Source organism: Coregonus lavaretus (assembly GCF_964263955.1).
Source record: "Coregonus lavaretus genome assembly, contig: SUPER_35_unloc_2, whole genome shotgun sequence".
NCBI classification, from domain to species: domain Eukaryota; kingdom Metazoa; phylum Chordata; class Actinopteri; order Salmoniformes; family Salmonidae; genus Coregonus; species Coregonus lavaretus.
In genome coordinates, this window is record NW_028167180.1 from 2,746,862 (window position 1) to 2,769,161 (window position 22,300).

Consider the following 22,300-nt stretch of genomic DNA (forward strand, 5'->3'; position numbering starts at 1 on the left):
CTGACAGAGCTTGAGAGCATCTGCAGAGAATAATTTAAAAAACTCCCCAAATACAGGTGTGCCAAGCTTGTAGCGTCATACCCAAGAAGACTCGATGCTGTAATCGCTGCCAAAGGTGCTTAAACAAAGTACTGAGTAAAGGGTCTGAATACTTATGTAAATGTAATATTTAATATTGTTTTTGGTATAAATTAGCAAAAATGTCAAAAAAGTTGTTTTTGCGTTGTCATTATGGGTTATTGTATGTTGATTGATGAGGGGGAAAAAACAATTCAATACATTTTAGAATAAGGCTGTACCGTAACAACATTTTGAAAAAGTCAAAGGGTCTGAATACTTTCCGAAGGCACACTATATATATATATTTTTTTACAGTAGGTGGGGTAAATGTAACTTTTCTAAGACTTACAATGTGCATGACTTCAAAAATCAACATTATTGCTTGTACATTGACTTTTAGCTGAACCAGAAATGTGCTTTTTTAAATGTGTATTAGCATTGACGACACTGAGTCAACTGTACAGCATACTGGTTCATACACGCTGCTAGGAATGACTAACACCAGGAAGCATGGAAGGAAGCCTACTTTAGTGATCTAGTATACAACCTAGTGTGTCTTAGAACAAGGCACAGGGCTTAAAAACTACTTCACTCACCTGCCATTTTGATTGGCCGAACACACCTTTTCTGATCATTCTGATTGATTGGGCATGTGGTTGGTTCCCCTCCCTAAGGGGGTGTTCCCCTCGGAGGGGAGCGGAGCCCCATTGGCGGCGGCGATGCTTGGGGGCGTGGGGGTCCTGGAGGAAGAAGAAGAGGATGAAAGGAGCGAGGAGAGGAGGAGAGTGGTTGAGGAGCCGCTGTGTGCTGTGGTCCAGAACTGCACCGTGCTACACAACATCGTGGGGCCCGCCTGCATCTTCCTCAGAGAGGCGTTCATTCAGAGCCAGCTCGTACGTAACCTTACCGAAACACACACACTAATGTAAACTACATGCCATACTGATATAATAGTCATCCATTTATCCATTTCAGATATTTTGTCTGAACAAATCACCAGTTCTCTATGGTCCTTGACTAGCTTTTACAAGAGTGTAACACCATATGAGCTTGTATGTTCACCAATACTTTATATCCATCCCATAATATCATTACCATCATGATCACTTCATTAAACGTCACTCTGTCCACAGCTCTGACCCTATCCACCTGGATCACTTCAATCGTCACCCTGTCCACAGCTCTGCCCCTATCCACCTCTGGATCACTTCATCAAACGTCACCCTGTCCACAGCTCTGACCCTATCCACTCGATATCAGGTTCTATATCTATGGCACCAGCATCTCCCCTTGTGACATCATCATCACCCTCACATTACGAGTGGCGTGATTGGAGGAAACCACTACTACATCATCTCCACCAATGCACATCTGCCAACCCTGTGAGTGTCCCCTATCCGTTGATGCCCCTTTCCATTGTTTTTAGTGATGGCTTATTTACTTGACATATAGAGTCCACCGTACATTATTTTAGCAAGGGAAGACCACATCCTGCTGTGTTTTATATGATAATTTCCCACTATGTGGTTGGAATAATACTGTGAAATTGTAACAATGATGATAATGTCCTATTAGTGTAAGAGCTGTTTGAAAAGACCACCTGAAATTTCAGCTTGTTTTGCATGGGTGGATTTTTGGCCTGCCTGGCGACATCACCAAGTGATTTAAGTTAATAGACCAATAGCAAAGAGTTTCAAACCTCACTGCCAATAACAGCTAGTTTTCAGGTTACATATCCCTCCCGTTTGCCTCCTCCAATTAGACCCCTTACTCAGACCACTCCCAGACAGTCCTAGCAAAATTCTTGCTTGAGAAATGCAATTTTGCTAAGAAGCCATTTTTGTTTCTTTTTGACACTTTTAATTAAAAACCATCACAGTAAGGGATACTTCGGGATTGTTGCACTTCCCAAGAGTAAGATGAACTCGTGGATACCATTTCTGTGTCTGCGTGCAGTTTGAAGGAAGTTGCTAACTAGCGTCAGCGCAATTGCTAACTAGCGTCAGCGCAATTGCTAACTAGCATTAGCGCAATGAATGCATGCTAGCTGTTCCTGTAGACATCCAGTTATTGCTTTAACTCTACTTAGAATTGGCTCGCAAAACTACCTCTAACTTCCTTCATATTGGACGCAGAGACATAAAAAATGTGTCTCCATGAGTTGATCTGACTGGGGAAGTAGACAAAGAGAACATTGCCAAAATCCCAAAGTATCCCTTTAATTGATATCCAGAAATGATTTGATAGAAATAAAAACCTTTAAAATTTCTCAGTTTTGTGTAGAACAAAGAAAGACAAAAGAGAACGACGGCCAGTGCTCAGCCTGTTCCTGGAACAGATTGTACTGTAGATGTTGTCGAAGACAGAGTGTGTGGCGATAACACGGCCAGTGCTCAGCCTGTTCCTCAACGTTGTAATTTAGATGATGGATTCATCCACTGTTCACCGAGCGAGCAGCGTCTGATATAGCCTCTTATTCCAGATGAGTGTCTTTGTTCGAGTGAGATCATATCATCTCAGTCCCAAATGGAACCCTATTCCCTATTTAGTGCCCTACTACCAGGGCTCTGGTCAAAAGTAGTGCCCTATTTAGGGAATAGGGTGCCATTTTGTACACAGCCATAATCACACAAATAGGAGAGTAATTTCCTGATAGCAGCTATGCTAGGCTAATGCTAAGCGCTATTAGCTGGGTGTTTCCCATTTGGGCCAGGTACTTACAGTAACTGGGACTAACTAGCTAGCACTTGAAAGTGGATCTGTCCTTGGATGGACTGTAGAGGAGAAATATCACATTATGTTGGGAGATGGTGTGGTTTTGATGTCGCCATTTTGAATTGGAGATGCTTATTAGTGATGGGTATTTCGTAAACTAACGGCTTTTTTTGAACGGCTCTTTTTGGTGAACGTTGGAAATCGAATCGCATCGGTGAAAGAGCCGTTCATTTGGCTCCCTGATTTGCATACTGCTACTACTGCTTTTTTGAGCGCACAACAACGATTATGACGCGTTACAACAACATTGTCTAAAGAGGGTGAATCCTCACTGCAGAAACAATACATAGTGGGGAGTGCACGTCATTCTGCTCATTTTTGCAGTGCGTAAAAATAATGCAGACGACCTACATTAATAATTTGGCCAGTTAAAAATGCATTTGAATGTGCATATAACGGTCTGACATAATGGTAGCCTACTTTTTTGGCATTGCGTTAGAGATTTTAATTTTTTTTAATGGTTCTAGATTTTCAAGCATTTTTGAATGAAGAGCCGTTTGGGAGCCAAACGATGCGACTCACCGAAAAGTTTTGGAATGCCCATCACTCATGCTTATGGGAGGCCAGTTTAGAGGCAAGTGGGCAGTGATTGGTCAATTTGAAAGCGTTGGACCATTTGAACCAATCATGAAGTGTAGTACTGATATCTATACAGGGCTGCCGATCAATCAATAATGAGAACCAAGTCTACACAGGTTTGACCTAAAAGCTACAAAGGCGAGGAGGGTAAATGGGAGGGTATTGGACCATCTGACCCACTCATAGAATTAACTCAATCTATACAGGGATTCAATCATGAGGATCTCTACAGGCTTGACCCATGATACACTGAACAAAAATATAAACGCAACATGCAACAATTTCAAAGATTTTACTGAGTTACAGTTCATATAAGGAAATCAGTCAATATAAATACATTCATTGGGCCCTAATCTATGGATTTCACATGACTGGGCAGGGGTGCAGCCATGGGTTGGCCTTGGAGGGCATAGGCCCACCCACTTGGGAGCCAGGCCCACCCACTGGGGAGCCAGGCCCAGCCAATCAGAATTAGTTTTTCTCCACAAAAGGGCTTTATTACAGACAGAAATACTCCTCAGCAACCCCTGAAGAAACCGGATGTGGAGGTCCTGGGATGGCGTAGTTACACGTGGTCTGTGATTGTAAGGCCGGTTGGACGTACTGGCAAATTCTCTAAAATGACATTGGAGGCAACTTATGGTAGAGAAATGCATATTAAATTCTCTGGCAACAGCTCAGGTGGACATTCCTGCAGTCAGCATGACAATTGCACGCTCCTTCAAAAATTGAGACATCTGTGGCATTGGGCTGTGTGACAAAACTGCACATTTCAGAGTGGCCTTTTATTGTCCCCAGCACAAGGTGCACCTGTGTAATGATCATGCTGTCTAAGCAGCTTCTTGATATGCCACACCTGTCAGGTGGATGGATTATATTGGTAAAGGAGAAATGCTCACTAACAGGGATGTAAACTAATTTGTGCACTTTTTGTGCCTATGGAACATTTCTGGGATCTTTTATTTCAGCTCATGGGACCAACACTTTACATGTTGCATTTACATTTTTGTTCAGTATACAAAAGTGAGATGATTCCTTGATAGCACAGAACAGATTAGGTAGAGTTAGAATGGAATAAGGGTTAATACTCTATCGATCCAGAACACAAAGTACAGGTTATGTAATCCCACAATCCTCTCTGTTCTCTGAAATGTAGATGAAAGTTGATCTAATGTCTGAGACCAGTAGGAAGTGTCTGTAGGTCCAGAGTGAACTATGAGCTATGTTGATGCATGTTGCTGGGGATATGAACCTATAAGTCCATATTTTTTGTATGGGGGCTGCGATGAGCTTCGCCATCAATCTGTCTGTCCTGTCCCTGTCTCTGTCTCTGTCCCTGTCTAGACAAAATGGTTGGTTACCCCAACACCTTGGTTGGAATGTGAAAGTCTAAATACCATTTTGTGTGTCTGTGTGTGTAAACAAGTCGATGAGCATAGTGCCGGCAGACAAATTAATAATAGAGAGGAGAACCAATTAATAAGCATTAGAGATTTATCTTGATACAATTTAGCATAGATGTAATCTCTCTCCTGCTCTCTCTAATCCAATCCTGTCCTTTTACTATTCCTGGTGATGTGATTGTGATGTCACTGGCTGTCAATCACAGAACAGAACAAAATGGAAGACACAGAACACGTGTGAAACAAGGCCGTTGTGACACATTCCAAACTCTCCAGCCACCCTAGAAAGCACACGACCGGGAGAAAATGGGTGTGCTTAGTCAAATTTGTGTCAAAGAACAGTAGAGCAAAACTCCATTCCAACTCCATTCCAATGTGCATTTGGATGACATTACAGTATATAAACACTGACGTTTCAGGTCATACTGACCTTCATCAGAAATAACGTCAAAGCTTTTGATATCATTGAGATAAATGATGGACTTTGAATTTATGAACGAGAGATTTGAGCCTTTATTTTTAGCAAGCAGATGTTGCTTATTTTGGCTGCGTCATCACCTCAGCATCAGTTGAAGTGCTGTGACTATCCTCCACCATCCAAACTCAACATGTTACTGTAACATGTATCCTATAGAACAGTCCCTGGTTTAGGACTCAACATGTTACTGTAACATGTATCCTATAGAACAGTCCCAGGTTTAGGACTCAACATGTTACTGTAACATGTATCCTACAGAACAGTCCCTGGTTTAGGACTCAACATGTTACTGTAACATGTATCCTATAGAACAGTCCCTGGTTTAGGACTCAACATGTTACTGTAACATGTATCCTACAGAACAGTCCCTGGTTTAGGACTCAACATGTTACTGTAACATGTATCCTATAGAACAGTCCCTGGTTTAGGACTCAACATGTTACTGTAACATGTATCCTATAGAACAGTCCCTGGTTTAGGACTCAACATGTTACTGTAACATGTATCCTATAGAACAGTCCCAGGTTTAGGACTCAACATGTTACTGTAACATGTATCCTATAGAACAGTCCCTGGTTTAGGACTCAACATGTTACTGTAACATGTATCCTATAGAACAGTCCCAGGTTTAGGACTCAACATGTTACTGTAACATGTATCCTATAGAACAGTCCCAGGTTTAGGACTCAACATGTTACTGTAACATGTATCCTATAGAACAGTCCCTGGTTTAGGACTCAACATGTTACTGTAACATGTATCCTATAGAACAGTCCCAGGTTTAGGACTCAACATGTTACTGTAACATGTATCCTATAGAACAGTCCCAGGTTTAGGACTCAACATGTTACTGTAACATGTATCCTATAGAACAGTCCCAGGTTTAGGACTCAACATGTTACTGTAACATGTATCCTATAGAACAGTCCCAAGTTTAGGACTCAACATGTTACTGTAACATGTATCCTATAGAACAGTCCCAGGTTTAGGACTCAACATGTTACTGTAACATGTATCCTATAGAACAGTCCCAGGTTTAGGACTCAACATGTTACTGTAACATGTATCCTATAGAACAGTCCCAGGTTTAGGACTCAACATGTTACTGTAACATGTATCCTATAGAACAGTCCCAGGTTTAGGACTCAACATGTTACTGTAACATGTATCCTATAGAACAGTCCCTGGTTTAGGACTCAACATGTTACTGTAACATGTATCCTATAGAACAGTCCCAGGTTTAGGACTCAACATGTTACTGTAACATGTATCCTATAGAACAGTCCCAGGTTTAGGACTCAACATGTTACTGTAACATGTATCCTATAGAACAGTCCCTGGTTTAGGACTCAACATGTTACTGTAACATGTATCCTATAGAACAGTCCCTGGTTTAGGACTGAGGATGTACAGGCTTGGTGCTGTTTAAAAAAGGTTTTCTGAGTGCATGCGTGCGTATATTCACGTGTTCCCCACTCGTACTAAAACCCCCAAATCTCCTCATCTCCATTTGTGGCCTGGCAACCTCTCGCCCCGTAATCTGTTTTGACCTATGACCCTGGCTGCATGTCATACACTACCCAAAATAGAAGAAATCAATTCAGATCAAATGCAATTTTATTCGTCACATGCTTAGTAAACAACAGGTGTAGACTAACAGTGAAACGCTTACCCGGTGCCCGGTCACTGGCAGAACCCACTGAGTGTGTGTGTGTGTGTGCCCAGTCACTGGCAGAACCCACTGAGTGTGTGTGTGTGTGTGCCCAGTCACTGGCAGAACCCACTGAGTGTGTGTGTGTGTGTGCCCAGTCACTGGCAGAACCCACTGAGTGTGTGTGTGTGTGTGCCCAGTCACTGGCAGAACCCACTGAGTGTGTGTGTGTGTGTGCCCAGTCACTGGCAGAACCCACTGAGTGTGTGTGTGTGTGCCCAGTCACTGGCAGAACCCACTGAGTGTGTGTGTGTGTGTGTGTGTGCCCAGTCATTGGCAGAACCTACTGTATGTTTTGAGACTGACTACGTTGCAGTCAGATTGCACAACATCACTGATCACTCTACAAATCCCCTTGCAACAAACTGATCCCCTCTAACCCGCGGCCTGTGTCTACCTCACACGGACTGCATCCCAAATGGTACCCTATTCCCTTTTGATTCATGGGCCCTGGTCAAAAGTAGTGCGCTTTAAATAGAATAGGGTGGCATTTGGGACACAGCCACTTTGATGTAGCCTACCACTGACAGACAGAGCAGTGCAGCCAATCACAGGCGACGGAATAGGACTGTGTTGAGCGAACTGAGGTTACTAAAGCCAATCGGATCACATGCTGAGTAATCCTGTAACAAACCGCTGGTCTGGCTGCGTAACATTCATTTATGGGGTTTTAGAAATGAGGGAGGGAGGCAGTGAGGGGAGAGAGTGAAAGGATGGAACTTGTGTGTGAGAGAGAAGTGGATGAATCCTCTGTATTTAGGTTTCTGCCAACTCTCACTCTCAAATGAGTCCATATCAAATGAGTCCATATCAAATGAGTCCATATCAAATGCTTTACTACCTGTCTAGTTCAGTACGCAACATTCAGATGGAGCTACATCAAAGATGTGCTTTACTCTTTGTTTTTATGAGGATGTTTCTCTGTCAGTCACTGTGTGTTTGTATTTCTGTGCATCAACACTAAAGTATATTCAGTGCACGTGTGTGTGTGTGTGTGTGTGTGTGTGTGTGTGTCCATGCGAGCTAACACACTGTCTGTCACTCTGTGTGTGTCCCCTCCAATCTGAAACCCTGCAGGACAGAGACCTACGGCCAGAAGAGATTGAAGGTACAGATAAGACATTACACAGAGCCAGTCAACACCATTATCCTCCCGCTCTCCCTGTTTCCTTCAGTCAACACCGTTATCCTCCCTCTCTCCCTGTTTCTTTCAGTCAACACCGTTATCCTCCCTCCCTCCCTGTTTCTCTCAGTCAACACTGTTATCCTCCCTCTCTCCCTGTTTCTCTCAGCCAACACCGTCATCCTCCCTCTTTCCCTGTTTCTCTCAGTCAACACCATTATCCTCCCTCTCTCCCCGTTTCTCAGTCAACACCATTATCCTCCCTCTCTCCCTGTTTTCTCAGTCAACACCGTTATCCTCCCTCTCTCCCTGTTTTTTCTCAGTCAACACCGTCATCCTCCCTCTCTCCCTGTTTCTCTCAGTAAACACCATTATCCTCCCTCTCTCCCTGTTTTCTCAGTCAACACCGTTATCCTCCCTCTCTCCCTGTTTCTCTCTCTCTTCCTGTCTTTTCCGTACATACTCACATTTTCAACATACTGTATTTAGTCCCAGACAACAACAATACATCCCAGTGTTCTGACTCTACTATGTTGTCCTCCTTTAAAACGTAGATACTTGGTGGCTGCTGGTTTTTCCGCCTCTCATACAGGAGTTCTAAAGCCCTAGTTCACAATTATATGTATTTGTTTATCAGGGGGACTGCATCACCCTCAGCACCCCTACTTCCTGTGGCTATGGGTGTGGCTTGTCATCAAAGAGTCTGCAATGAATATAAGAAACAATGTATATTTTTCAAATTTCTATTCAACACATCTACCCCTCCTCTCCTCTCCACCTCCTCTCCCCCTATCCGTCTCTCCTCACCCCTCTCTCCTCTCCTCTCCCCCATCCCCTCTCTTCCCTGTGCAGAGCTGAAGGAGGCGTTCGGGGAGTTTGACAAGGATAAAGATGGTTACATCAGCTGTAAGGAACTTGGAGAGTGCATGAGGACTATGGGGTACATGCCCACTGAGATGGAGCTCATCGAACTCAGCCAGAACATCTGTGAGTCACACACACACACACGGAGTTAAAGACACGCATGCACACATTGTGAGTGTGCACGCATGCAGCACACACACGCACATTAACCAGAGAAAGCCAGGACATACCCACTGTGTGTAGTATTTGAAGCTCTTCAGCTCTTCATCGCCCCCATAACAACTTCTGTAATGACTCTTGTTTTCCTCCAGGTGGCGGCAGAGTGGACTTTGAGGACTTTGTGGAGCTGATGGGTCCTAAGATGTTGGCAGAGACAGCAGACATGATAGGAGTGAAGGAGCTCAGGGATGCTTTCAAAGAAGTACGGAGACCCAATATTCATCATATTATATCTGTTTACAATATAAGACCACAGAAATGTAATTAGAAGTTATTTTCTATTAACCTGCTCTTTCTATACCTCTCTCTTTCTCTATCCCTTTAATATCTCCTCTCCCTTTCTACTACTCTTCCCCTTTTTCTGTTCCTCTCTCCCTCACCTCACCTCTCTTCTTCTTCTTCTTCTTCTTCTTCTTCTTCAGTTTGACTCTAACGGGGACGGTCAGATCAGCCTGGCTGAACTGAAGGAGGCCATGAAGAAGCTGGTGGGGGAGCAGCTCAACCAACCGGAGATTGATGAGATCCTCAGAGACGTTGACCTCAACGGGGACGGCCTGCTCGACTTCGAGGGTGAGGGGAGAGGGGGAAAGAGAAAAGGAGATGGGTTTGGTGAACATCAAATGGGAGAGAAGGTGAGGGAGGAGGGGAGGAAAGGGTGTGGAGAGGAGTAGAAAGGAACTAAGAGAAAGGAGGTGAGAGAGGGGATGAAGGAAAGAGAGAGAGAGGAAGAGGGAAGGAGAGAGGAAGAGGGAAGGAGAGAGAGGAAGAAGGAAGGAGAGAGAGAGAGGGGATGAGGGAAGGAGAGAGGGAAGGAGAGAGGGGATGAGGGAAGGAGAGAGAGGGGATGAGGGAAGGAGAGAGAGAGAGGGGAAGAGGGAAGGAGAGAGAGAGAGGATGAGGGAAGGAGAGAGAGGATGAGGGAAGGTGAGAGAGAGGGGATGAGGGAAGGAGAGGGAGAGGGGATGAGGGGGAGGGGTTGAGGGAAGGAGAGAGGGGATGAGGGGGAGGGGATGAGGGAAGGAGAGAAAGGGGATGAGGGGGAGGGGATGAGGAGAGGAGAGGAGAGAGAGGGAAGGTGAGAGAGAGGGGATGAGGGAAGGTGAGAGAGAGGGGATGAGGGAAGGAGAGGGGATGAGGGGGAGGGGTTGAGGGAAGGAGAGAGGGGATGAGGGGAGGAGAGAGAGGGGATGGGGGGATGAGGGAAGGAGAGAGAGAGAGAGGGGGTGAGGGGGAGGGGATGAGGGAAGGAGAGAGAGAGGGGATGAGGGAAGGAGAGAGGGGGGATGAGGGGGAGGGGAGGAGAGGATGAGGGGAGGAGAGAGAGGATGAGGGGAGGAGAAAGGATGAGGGGAGGGGATGAAGGAAGGAGAGAGAGGATGAGGGGAGGAGATGAGGGAAGGAGAAAGAGAGAGGGGATGAGGGAGGGGGGATGAGGGAAGGAGAGAGAGAGAGAGGGGGGGGTGAGGGGCTGAGAGAGAGTTGATGAGGTAAGGAGAGAGAGAGGGGATGAGGGAAGGAGAGAGAGAGGGGAAGAGGGAAGGAGAGAGAGAGAGGGGATGAGGGAAGGAGAGAGAGGATGAGGGAAGGTGAGAGAGAGGGGATGAGAGACGGAGAGGGAGAGGGGATGAGGGGGAGGGGTTGAGGGAAGGAGAGAGGGAATGAGGGGAGGAGAGAGAGGGGATGAGGGGGAGGTGATGAGGGAAGGAGAGAAAGGGGATGAGGGGGAGGGGATAAGAAGAGGAGAGGAGAGGAGAGAGAGGGAAGGTGAGAGAGAGAGGGGATGAGGGAAGGTGTGAGAGAGAGGGGATGAGGGAAGGAGAGGGAGAGGGGATGAGGGGGAGGGGTTGAGGGAAGGAGAGAGGGGATGAGGGGAGGAGAGAGAGGGGATGAGGGGGAGGGGATGAGGGAAGGAGAGAGAGAAGGAGAGAGAGAGAGGGGATGAGGGGGAGGGGATGAGGGAAGGAGAGAGAGAGGGGATGAGGGAAGGAGAGAGGGGGGATGAGGGGAGAAGAGAGAGGATGAGGGGAGGAGAGAGATGATGAGGGGAGGAGAAAGGATGAGGGGAGGGGATGAAGGAAGGAGAGAGAGGATGAGGGGAGGGGATGAGGGAAGGAGAAAGAGAGAGGGGATGAGGGGGAGGGGATGAGGGAAGGAAAGAGAGAGAGAGAGGGGGGGGTGAGGGCGGAGAGAGAGGGGATGAGGGAAGGAGAGAGAGAAGGGATGAGGGAAGGAGAGAGAGAGGGGATGAGGGAAGGAGAGAGAGAGAGAGGATGAGGGAAGGAGAGAGGGGGGATGAGGGGGAGGGGAGAAGAGAGAGGATGAGGGGAGGAGAGAGAGGATGAGGGGAGGGGATGAAGGAAGGAGAGAGAGGATGAGGGGAGGGGATGAGGGAAGGAGAAAGAGAGAGGGGATGAGGGAAGGAGAGAGAGAGGGGGGGGGTGAGGGGCGGAGAGAGAGGGGATGAGGGAAGGAGAGAGAGAGGGGATGAGGGAAGGACGGAGAGAGGGGAAGAGGGAAGGAGAGAGAGAGGGGATGAGGGAAGGAGAGAGAGGATGAGGGAAGGTAGGAGAGAGGGGATGAGGGAAGGAGGGGGAGAGGGAATGAGGGGGAGGGGTTGAAGGAAAGAGAGAGGGGATGAGGGGAGGAGAGAGAGGGGATGAGGGGGAGGGGATGAGGGAAGGAGAGAAAGGGGATGAGGGCGAGGGGATGAGGAGAGGAGAGGAGAGAGAGGGAAGGTGAGAGAGAGGGGATGAGGGAAGGTGAGAGAGAGGGGATGAGGGAAGGAGAGGGAAAGGGGATGAGGGGGAGGGGTTGAGGGAAGGAGAGAGATGATGAGGGGAGGAGAGAGAGGGGATGAGGGGGAGGTGATGAGGGAAGGAGAGAAAGGGGATGAGGGGGAGGGGATAAGAAGAGGAGAGGAGAGGAGAGAGAGGGAAGGTGAGAGAGAGAGGGGATGAGGGAAGGTGTGAGAGAGAGGGGATGAGGGAAGGAGTGGGAGAGGGGATGAGGGGGAGGGGTTGAGGGAAGGAGAGAGGGGATGAGGGGAGGAGAGAGAGGGGATGAGGGGGAGGGGATGAGGGAAGGAGAGAGAGAAGGAGAGAGAGAGAGGGGATGAGGGGGAGGGGATGAGGGAAGGAGAGAGAGAGGGGATGAGGGAAGGAGAGAGGGGGGATGAGGGGAGAAGAGAGAGGATGAGGGGAGGAGAGAGATGATGAGGGGAGGAGAAAGGATGAGGGGAGGGGATGAAGGAAGGAGAGAGAGGATGAGGGGAGGGGATGAGGGAAGGAGAAAGAGAGAGGGGATGAGGGGGAGGGGATGAGGGAAGGAGAGAGAGAGAGAGAGAGGGGGTGAGGGCGGAGAGAGAGGGGATGAGGGAAGGAGAGAGAGAGGGGATGAGGGAAGGAGAGAGAGAGGGGATGAGGGAAGGAGAGAGAGAGAGAGGATGAGGGAAGGAGAGAGGGGGGATGAGGGGGAGGGGAGAAGAGAGAGGATGAGGGGAGGAGAGAGAGGATGAGGGGAGGGGATGAAGGAAGGAGAGAGAGGATGAGGGGAGGGGATGAGGGAAGGAGAAAGAGAGAGGGGATGAGGGAAGGAGAGAGAGAGAGGGGGGGTGAGGGGCGGAGAGAGAGGGGATGAGGGAAGGAGAGAGAGAGGGGATGAGGGAAGGACGGAGAGAGGGGAAGAGGGAAGGAGAGAGAGAGGGGATGAGGGAAGGAGAGAGAGGATGAGGGAAGGTGTGAGAGAGGGGATGAGGGAAGGAGAGAGAGAGAGGGGGGGTGAGGGGCGGAGAGAGAGGGGATGAGGGAAGGAAGAGAGGGGATGAGGGAAGGAGAGAGGGGGGGTGAGGGGGAGGGGATGAGGGAAGGAGAGAGAAGGGATGGGGATGAGGAGAGGGGATGAGGGGAGGAGAGAGAGGATGAGGGGAGGGGATGAGGGAAGGAGAGAGAGGGGGGGAGAGAGGGGATGAGGGAAGGAGAGGGAGGATGAGGGAAGGAGAGAGAGGATGAGGGGAGAGGATGAGGGAAGGAGAGAGAGGGGATTAGGGAAGGAGAGAGGGGGGATTAGGGAAGGAGAGAGAGAGAGAGGGGATGAGGGAAGGTGTACAGCAAAATCTTAGGGCCAAGTTCCCTCTATCACACTTTCTGCAACAGTCAGCATATTGTAGACTCTAAGACACTACAAAGGAGAGAGAGGGGATGAGGGGAGAACTAAAGGATCAGAGCGGAGAATGTGAGGACATTGAGATATGAAGGCTGCCCTCTAATACAATACTATGTTCACCCTGTTGTCACCATACCAATACTCACCACGTCGTCACCGTACCAATACTCACCATGTCGTCACCGTACCAATACTCACCACGTCGTCACCGTACCAATACTCATAGTTTGTGTTCTCTCTACAGAGTTTGTCAGGATGATGTCTCGCTGACTCTCCTGTCCAGAAGACCATGATGAAATGACTTTAAGAGAATAGTCAACAACAACAACCTCCTCTATTAGATGTTATGGACCAGTCCTCAGTATGTTGTTGTACATTTAATTACAGTATTATTGATGTACAAATATTTAATGTTGATTTTAGGGTTTTTGTTGGTACTTTTGTATTGCTATAGCAACAATCCCTAATAATACTGTATGTATGATTTTGTTGTATAAATGTAACGTTATAATAATAATAATAATAATAATAATAATAGCATTTGTAAAGTGCTTTTCATGCATTATGTTTAAAGTGCTACACTATGTTATCAATTAAAGTGATGCTCTTATATAGTTTCAGCCAGCAGTTTTGAAAGTAGTGCTCACGAGCCAAAACGGGTCCCTGAAAGTTGTGCACAATTGTGTATTACGTCATCCATTTTGTATGATATGTTACGTCTTGAAAGAAAATACAATATTATGATACGAATTCCAATTCGTACAATATGTTACGAATTTGTAAGTGCTTCAGATCCTGGACTGCATCATTTTAAAAAATACTGATTTATTGATAAATTATTTTCATATTATTGATCAGAGACTAAGAGTAAAGGTCTGATTATATCATAGTGATGTTGACATACAGTTGAAGTCGGAAGTTTACATACACCTTAGCCAAATACATTTCAACTCAGTTTTTCACAATTCCTGACATGTAATCCTAGTAAAAATGCCCTGTCTTTGGTCAGTTAAGATCACCACTTTATTTTAAGAATGTGAAATGTCAGAATAATAGTAGAGAGAATTATTTATTTCACCTTTATTTCTTTCATCACATTCCCAGTGGGTCAGAAGTTTACATACACTCAATTAGTATTTGGTAGCATTGCCTTTAAATTGTTTAACTTGGGTCAAGCGTTTCAGTTAGCCTTCCACAAGCTTCCCACAATAAGTTGGGTGAATTTTGGCCCATTCCTCTTGACATAGCTATTGTAACTGAGTCAGGTTTGTAGGCCTCCTTGCTCGCACACGCTTTTTCAGTTCTGCCCACAAATGTTCTATAGGATTGAGGCCAGGGCTTTGTGATGGCCACTCCAATACCTTGACTTTGTTGTCCTTAAGCCATTTTGCCACAACTTTGGAAGTATGCTTGGGGTCATTGTCCATTTGCGACCAAGCTTTAACTTCCTGACTGATGTCTTGAGATGTTGCTTCAATATATCCACATAATTTTCCTACCTCATGCCATCTATTTTGTGAAGAGCACCAGTCCCTCCTACAGCAAAGCACCCCCACAGCATAATGCTGCCACCCCTGTGCTTCACAGTTGGGATGGTGTTCTTCGTCTTGCAAGCGTCCCCCTTTTTCCTCCAAACATAATGATGGTGATTATGGCTAAACAGTTCTATTTTTGTTTCATCAGACCAGAGGACATTTCTCCAAAAAGTACGATCTTTGTCCCCATGTGCAGTTGCAAACCATAGTCAGGCTTTTTTATGGCGGTTTTGGAGCAGTGGCTTCTTCCTTGCTGAGCGGCCTTTCAGGTTATGTCGATATAGGACTCGTTTTACTGTGGATATAGATGCTTTTGTACCTGTTTCCTCCAGCATCTTCACAAGGTCCTTTGCTGTTGTTCTGGGATTGATTTGCATTTTTCGCACCAAAGTACGTTCATCTCCAGGAGACTGAACACGTCTCCTTCCTGAGCGGAACGATGGTTGCGTGGTCCCATGGTGTTTATACTTGCATACTATTGTTTGTACAGATGAACGTGGTACCTTCAGGCATTTGGAAATTGCTCCCAAGGATGAACCAGACTTGTGGAGGTCTACAATATATTTTCTGAGGTCTTGGCTGATTTCTTTTGATTCTCCCATGATGTCAAGCAAAGAGGCCCTGTGTTTGAAGATAGGCCTTGAAATACATCCACAGGTACACATCCAATTGACTCAATAGCCTATCAGAAGCTTCTAAAGCCATGACATTATTTTCTGGAATTGTCCTAGCTGTTTAAAGGCACAGTCAACTTAGTGTATGTAAACTTCTGACCCACTGGAATTGTGATACAGTGAATTATAAGTGAAATAATCTGTCTGTAAACAATTGTTGGAAAAATTACTTGGCATGCACAAAGTAGATGTCCTAACCGACTTGCCAAAACTATAGTTTGTTAACAAGAAATTTGTGGAGTGGTTGAAAAACGAGTTTTAATGACTCCAACCTAAGTGTATGTAAACTTCCGACTTCAACTGTATCAATAGAATTACAATAAATGTTCATTCAAGTAGTTTCATTAATTGTATTATTTCTGTATTTATTTACCTAGAAGGGAATGAATAAAAAATAACTGTGTCAAACAATTGTTATTTTATTTTGAACTGTACATCCTTGTTAGTTTGATGTTCAGTAGAGGAATCATAGAATGTTACATGCATTTTTCTACAATAAAATAATGCTGCGGTTTAAAAAATAAATAAAATCGGAGGTATACACATTCTTCACATTTACCAAAACTGACAAATGAACAATAGAATAATGAACTTGTTACATCTTTTAACATGCAACTACAGTAGCCCTTAATACAATACATCTCCATTGTATAAGATGAAGAGCAGGACTATAAAAAGCCTTTTCCAATGTACAGTATGTAGGCATGTTGTCATGGTAATGTAAACATAACATAATCACATCTCTATGAATGTTAAACTCTAATGGACCATTCACAATAACATGATGTACAGAACATTCTGCATGATTTTAGGATCCCCTTTCAGCCCCTCATTGGGCTAGTCTTTCAAAGACTAAATGAATGACATACAAGATACATTTAAAGAAAACCAAAGACAATACAAAATATATATTTAAAAAAATAAAAAAGACCTTTATTTCATTTTTACAGAGTTACACTTCTCTCTTGCACTGATATCCTTGTTGTAATCACAATGAACATTATCTACATTCACTTCTAATCAAAATGGTTATAAAAACAATATATATTGTCTATATATATAAATATATTTGTCTAACATTGTGATTGAAGACCATACTCCAGTCCAAGTCAACTAGAAGTCAACAGTATGATAATAATCTCCACCCGGCACAGCCAGAAGAGGATTGGCCACCAGTCAGAGCCTGGTTCCTCTCTAGGTTTTTTCCTAGGTTCTTGCCTTTCTAGGGAGTTTTTTCTAGCTACCGTGACTCTACCTCTGTATTGCTTGCTGTTTGGGGTTTTAGGCTGGGTTTCTGTATAATTATAAGCACTTTTTGACATCTGCTGGGCTTTATTAAATACATTTGATTGATTGAGTATATGTGGTATAACTCCAACTTCCTTCCTATACTGCAGGTACCTGTCAGTCTACAGTATGTATGGTATAAGTCAGTGATGTCAACTCAAACACTACCCTTGCTACATGAAGGTTGTGTGAAACTACAACTTGTTGGCAGTAGCCAAATGTGCTCCTACATGGATATGCCAAGATAATAAAGGCTTTTCTTTCTGCAACTATCTGGTAAGAGTTCCGTGGGATCTTTTGGATGGTCAGTATCCTAGTTTAGTCTAAAATGTTTCTAGTTTTTTATGATTGTGAAAGGTGGTACCTTTTGATCAACAGTTTCTTCCTTCAACAAACCAATCAAGGTAAGTGAAAGATAAAAAGTACCCGATCAGCGATAGTGAAATTGTATTGGAATTGAGAGATGAGCAATTTTTTTTTCACAAGTTACTGGTTGAACTGACTGGCGTCTGGCTTTTTTTTGGATAATTAACATTCATGCTTGGTGAGTTATTTCTGGTTGCCATGTCTGACATCTTTGATTGGCCAATTCTATGTTTGGGTCAAGAAGAGTCTTGCTATCGTTTTCCACTTTATTTCATGTAGAATGCGATTTTCAAGCTCTTCAATGCGTCATCACTTGTTAAAGCCTTCCAGTCCTCTGGGATATCAGCAGGGAGTGCATCTGTGTCTGTAGCAATTCTCTCATTGAATGTGGCCATCACATACTTCCAGTAGTCTGAAGCCTTGATGCTGAGATCTCCTGTTATGATCCAGTCAGGGTAATATGTCTGGTAGTCCTGGTAGGGATAAGATTCTTTTGCTGTTGAGGATATGTAAAATGAACGGCCACTTATCACAAGAGATGAACATATGTCAGTACTAATCACCCCTGTCCATGAATTCCTCAAACCACTGACTCCGTGTGGACGGTGAATGGAGGTAAAGTGTTTGGTATGCTCCTTCCCTCCTGCTTCACAGGGTGCATGGCAGAAGGGGCATGCCTCTCCACAGCCAAACAGACTGGTGAACATCATGTCCTGAGGCTTGAATGGCAGAGATCTGAGTCTATTTTTGATGTCTCCTCCCTGAACGTACTCAGCTGCCAGTGACTGCTCCATTTCTCCCACAAACACTGTGAGGTAGTCAACAAACTGTGCTATGTTAGTAAAGTAGTTCAGAGTCATGATGGAATCCAGAGCATCCTTTGGAAAAACAAGCTTTTCTTCAAGGGCATAGCAGATGTTCTGAATGAATGTCTTGATATCTTTTACAGTGCTGGTTCTGTTTCTGATGTTTGAAATTGCAACAGTGATTATCTTGACTATCTCTGAAAGATGTTTCTTCTCCAATTTCTTCAGACTGTTGTCCTTTGAGAGTTGTTGGACAATCTGATCAAACAGCCAGTCCTTCACAAACCTTTCATAATGGTTAATGTACTCTTTATATTTCTGATATTCTCCATCAGTCAGGAGCTTTTTCAAAATGGAGAACTGGAAAGCACTTCGGGTGCTGTAAGCCTCTGACCCTTTACCGATCTTCACTTCATAAACCACATCAGGACCAATCATTTTGGTCACATAGTCCTGTACAGCTGGCTGCAAACAAAGCTTTGTGAACTCCTCAGCTTTCTTTTGGCACTGGTCTCGGTTATGAAACAAGTCTCTGAACTCAATAAGGTACTTGTTCTTAGACTTTTCCAGACAATTCCTTGGGTCATTGACTTCAATGAAATCATCATGCATCTTCTGAAACTCTCTGGCTGCTCTGCCACAGATGTGTTGTTTGAGAGAAACCTCACTTTCCTCACTGGCTTTAACTTCTGTGTGTTGTTGCAATGTTTTGTCAATTATTCTAAGCAGTTTTTTTATGTGAGTGTCATGGTAATCGGTTTTGCTTTTCACCCTCTGGGTTATAAACTCCTGACACTGTGTTATGATGTCATCACATAGGTTTTGTCGTTTTTTCCTGTGATGGTCGGGTTCCCCGTACTTTGCTACACTTTTAGCCTGCTGCCACCAACTCTCTGATTCCAAAACAAAGGCTTTTCTCCCACAATCCACCAGACTGTTTCCAACCAACATCTTGTTGGCATGACTCCCCCTCATTAACAGATTATCACGTAACATGAGGAAGGCATCTTGAGCCACATCTCTTCTTGGGAGTCCTTTGAAGTGAATCTCAGACAGAGTGTTCCTCCACATGTTTTCAAACTCTTCACTGAGGGCCTCATCTGATAGACCAGATTTGTTCTGTCTACAGTTCTGCAGCAGAGTCAGAACCTTCTTTTCCATTGTACTTGTCTGAGAGCTCTTGATGTTGTTCAGTTCTGTCATTCCCTCTTTGATTTCAACAGCTCCTTGCAGTTTGTTCTTCACTGTGTTTTCTGTCTCTCGTCTCAGTGTTTTAGCACTACACACAAAGTCCTCCTTGTATTTTTCCACCAGATTGACATGGCCATCTTGCTTTTTAAAGTATTTTACTAGATTGTCTTGGATTTCCTTTTCTCCCTTTGCAAGATTCTCAGATGCTTCTCTCATCAAGTCGTTTAGCACATATTTTATGGACTTCTGGGGATTTTGATCTGTCATGCCAATATTGGATATTTTAGTTTCAGCACTCATCATCCATTAATTCATCTCTTTCTGGAAGGCCCATTCCCAACCATTGTACTCCAAGCATATTCTGGAGTATGCATCCGCAACTAAGCTATTTCTGAAACTGAAGATGAATTTCTCAAATTTCACTGCCTCCCACAAGCTTTGTGTCCACTTCCAGAAATGTGTCAAATCATCATTTCTCTGGCATTTTCTGAAATCTTCCATCAAGGTCTTTTTGAAGCTGTACACCGCCTCACTGTAGCGTGCATTGACTGGAGCCATCGGGGGAGTCCCATGCCAGAGTCCTGGGATATAGCAGGTACTTGTGTCTGGATCATACTCCATCACGTCAGTAAACTTGGTGACATTCTCCTTCTTCTCCATTTTGGCTGCTGCCAGGGTCATTTCATTCAACTGTTCCAACAACTTCTTCCTGTCCCTCATGTTGTTGTCATGAGCAGACATGTCTGACACATTCTGGTGTACAAAATGACATACTGGCTTCTTCCCCACTTCCTTCATCCTGATAAAAGCATGAACAACTATCTGCAGAATGTCTTTCATCTCTGTTGAGTTCTCCATGGCGATGTTGATAATTGTAACATCACTGAGTCCAATCACCAGTGTGGCCAATTCATTGTCATGTTCATGGCTATCATCTAGTTGAGCCAGCTCTGGTGATTTTAACCCCTCTGTGTCAATGATCATGATGAAGTCACATTTCAGCTCCTCCTTGAGTTCTTTGTTGACTTTAATCAGTAGCATGAAGGCCCCTCTGGTGCATCTTCCACTGCTGACAGCAAACTGGACCCCAAACATGGTGTTGAGGAGAGTGGACTTCCCAGTGCTTTGGACCCCTAAAACTGTGACCACCCGGATCTTGCTGTTGGATTGGACAAGAGTATGAAGCTGAGTCAGTACAGCTGATATCCATTTCAGAGGGATATTTGATGCATCGCCATCCACAAGCTCAACAGGGGAGCCATCCAACAGCATCTGAGCACACAATCCAGGGAGATGCTCCATCTGTTTCCTTTGAGGGCTGTCTTCAGGGAGGGAGCAGGCAGCTTCATATAACTGGCCCAACTCACGTAGGAAGTGTTCAAGACCTAAAGAACAGTCAGATAATTGCTTATCCAAATCTTTAATGTCATCTTTTTTCTCCGGAGAATGTTGGCAAAGATCTTTGTACTGGTCCCGCAAACCAGACAGGTTCTGCCGTGACAGATTGTCCAGATTTATCCGCATCCACTTGAGGAAATAGGATCGCTCAGGTCCTGATTTTGACATTCTGAAAATGAAGCTTGTCATTGCATCTGACATGTCAAATTTATGTTGCTTCTTTCTCAACTCCTCCTGCTTTTTCTTCAGAGAGCTCTTGTAGTGTTCAATTTCTTGATCTCCTGCTTTTCTCAGCCTACACCTCTCTTTTTCCAACTGGGAAAGCTCTTTCCAGAGTTGGCCTTGTAAGGGTAGCTGTTCATCTTTGAATTTAATTGTGTCTGTGATGTTCCTGGTGATTTCATCTGCCATCATCCTGGCACTCTGACACTCACCGTCTTCATCAATCAGAATCCCAAACTGACGAGCCACGGCAGCCATGTTTTCAATTGTCAATTTGTTTTTACTTTTTTTGATTATGTCACCCACAGTTGACTGCAGGGTTTTGACAAATTCTGCATCATTCTGCTTCTTTTTCAAAATCACATTTGTTTCTTTGATACTGTATTGTGCGATCATTTTCTTCAATGTATCCACCTTGAATGTTTTTCTCTGAGAGTTGACAACCAGAAATAACTCTGCTTTTGTGCTTTTTCCTTCCAAAACCTTGAGATCTGCCTCGAAGTCATCAATGAAAATATAAACTGCAGCTGATGTTTGACACAGAAAGGAGAACTGTTTTTCAAAGGACCTGATGTCTCCTCTGAGATTGGCCACAGCGACAGGCTTAGTGAACATGTCTATGTTTCTGTTCCCAGATGGAAAGTACCAGCTGATTTCAACTAGACCATCTGAGATTTGCCGAGGGACATCGCTACATTCCATATCATGATGAACAAATGTATCATGGTACTGTTGAGGGTTACTAAGCAACTTGTTCAAAATCTGAGACTTGGACAAGCTGCTCTCTCCTAGCCTGACAAAAGACACCATAGGAATATCAGAGAGAACTATTCTCTCCTCCACGAAAGCATTTGTGGCCATTTGTGAAGAGGGTCTAAACTTCTTCACTATGTCCCTCAAGGCCCACAGCATCAAAGTGCTTTGTTTTGTGTCACAGTTTGGCAGCAGGAGAGGAACAGCAAACTGACACATGGACATTTTCTGGACCATCTCCTGCTGCAGGAAACCATCTGAGCACAGAAACAGGGCAGTTATCAGGTCCAGTGGATGAATTACATTGCTGGTATCAGAGTCAGTGTCCAGGTTGGCTACACCATAATAGAAAACTTCCTGGTCAGTGGACATACATTTGACACTCCTAGCATTCACATTTGCCATCATTAATTTCTTAAGGAAGGCCCCTGGAAGTGACTGCATAGTGGTAAGTGGTTCATCGGATGTAGTATTATCATTTATCTCAAGGACAGTACTTAACGTCAGCTTGTTTTCATAATGATCTTCTAGTCCAGCCTTTGACAACAGCTCCATGAGACAGGGTTCTGTAAATAGAAAGGAAGATTAGGAAATAGGAAAGATCCAGGGAATTCACCATCATATATTTCCCATCAGGGAAGATACTGTACCTTTACATCCCATGCTGACACATCCATTATGATTAGTTCATAGAG

At 44.7% G+C, this 22,300-nt stretch overlaps 2 protein-coding genes across 2 annotated transcripts in view; one reads left to right on the plus strand and one right to left on the minus strand.

The window, feature by feature from the left end:
- Positions 1-710: 710 nt before the first annotated feature.
- Positions 711-13,643, plus strand: cabp2a (calcium binding protein 2a; the record flags this gene model as incomplete). Its single annotated transcript, XM_084188756.1, has 6 exons — positions 711-953; positions 8,084-8,114; positions 8,982-9,116; positions 9,305-9,414; positions 9,635-9,782; positions 13,618-13,643. 6 exons carry the CDS (start codon positions 711-713, stop codon positions 13,641-13,643), a joined length of 693 nt encoding a protein of 230 aa, XP_084044882.1.
- A 3,007-nt stretch (positions 13,644-16,650) lies between these two features.
- Positions 16,651-22,300, minus strand: part of LOC311110135 (interferon-induced very large GTPase 1-like) — a 68,922-nt gene continuing 63,272 nt past the window's right edge. Inside the window, 2 exon segments of the mRNA XM_084188699.1 lie at positions 16,651-19,538; positions 19,542-22,171. Of these exon segments, the coding sequence (XP_084044825.1) occupies positions 17,502-19,538; positions 19,542-22,171 (4,667 nt within the window). The 3' untranslated portion in view covers positions 16,651-17,501.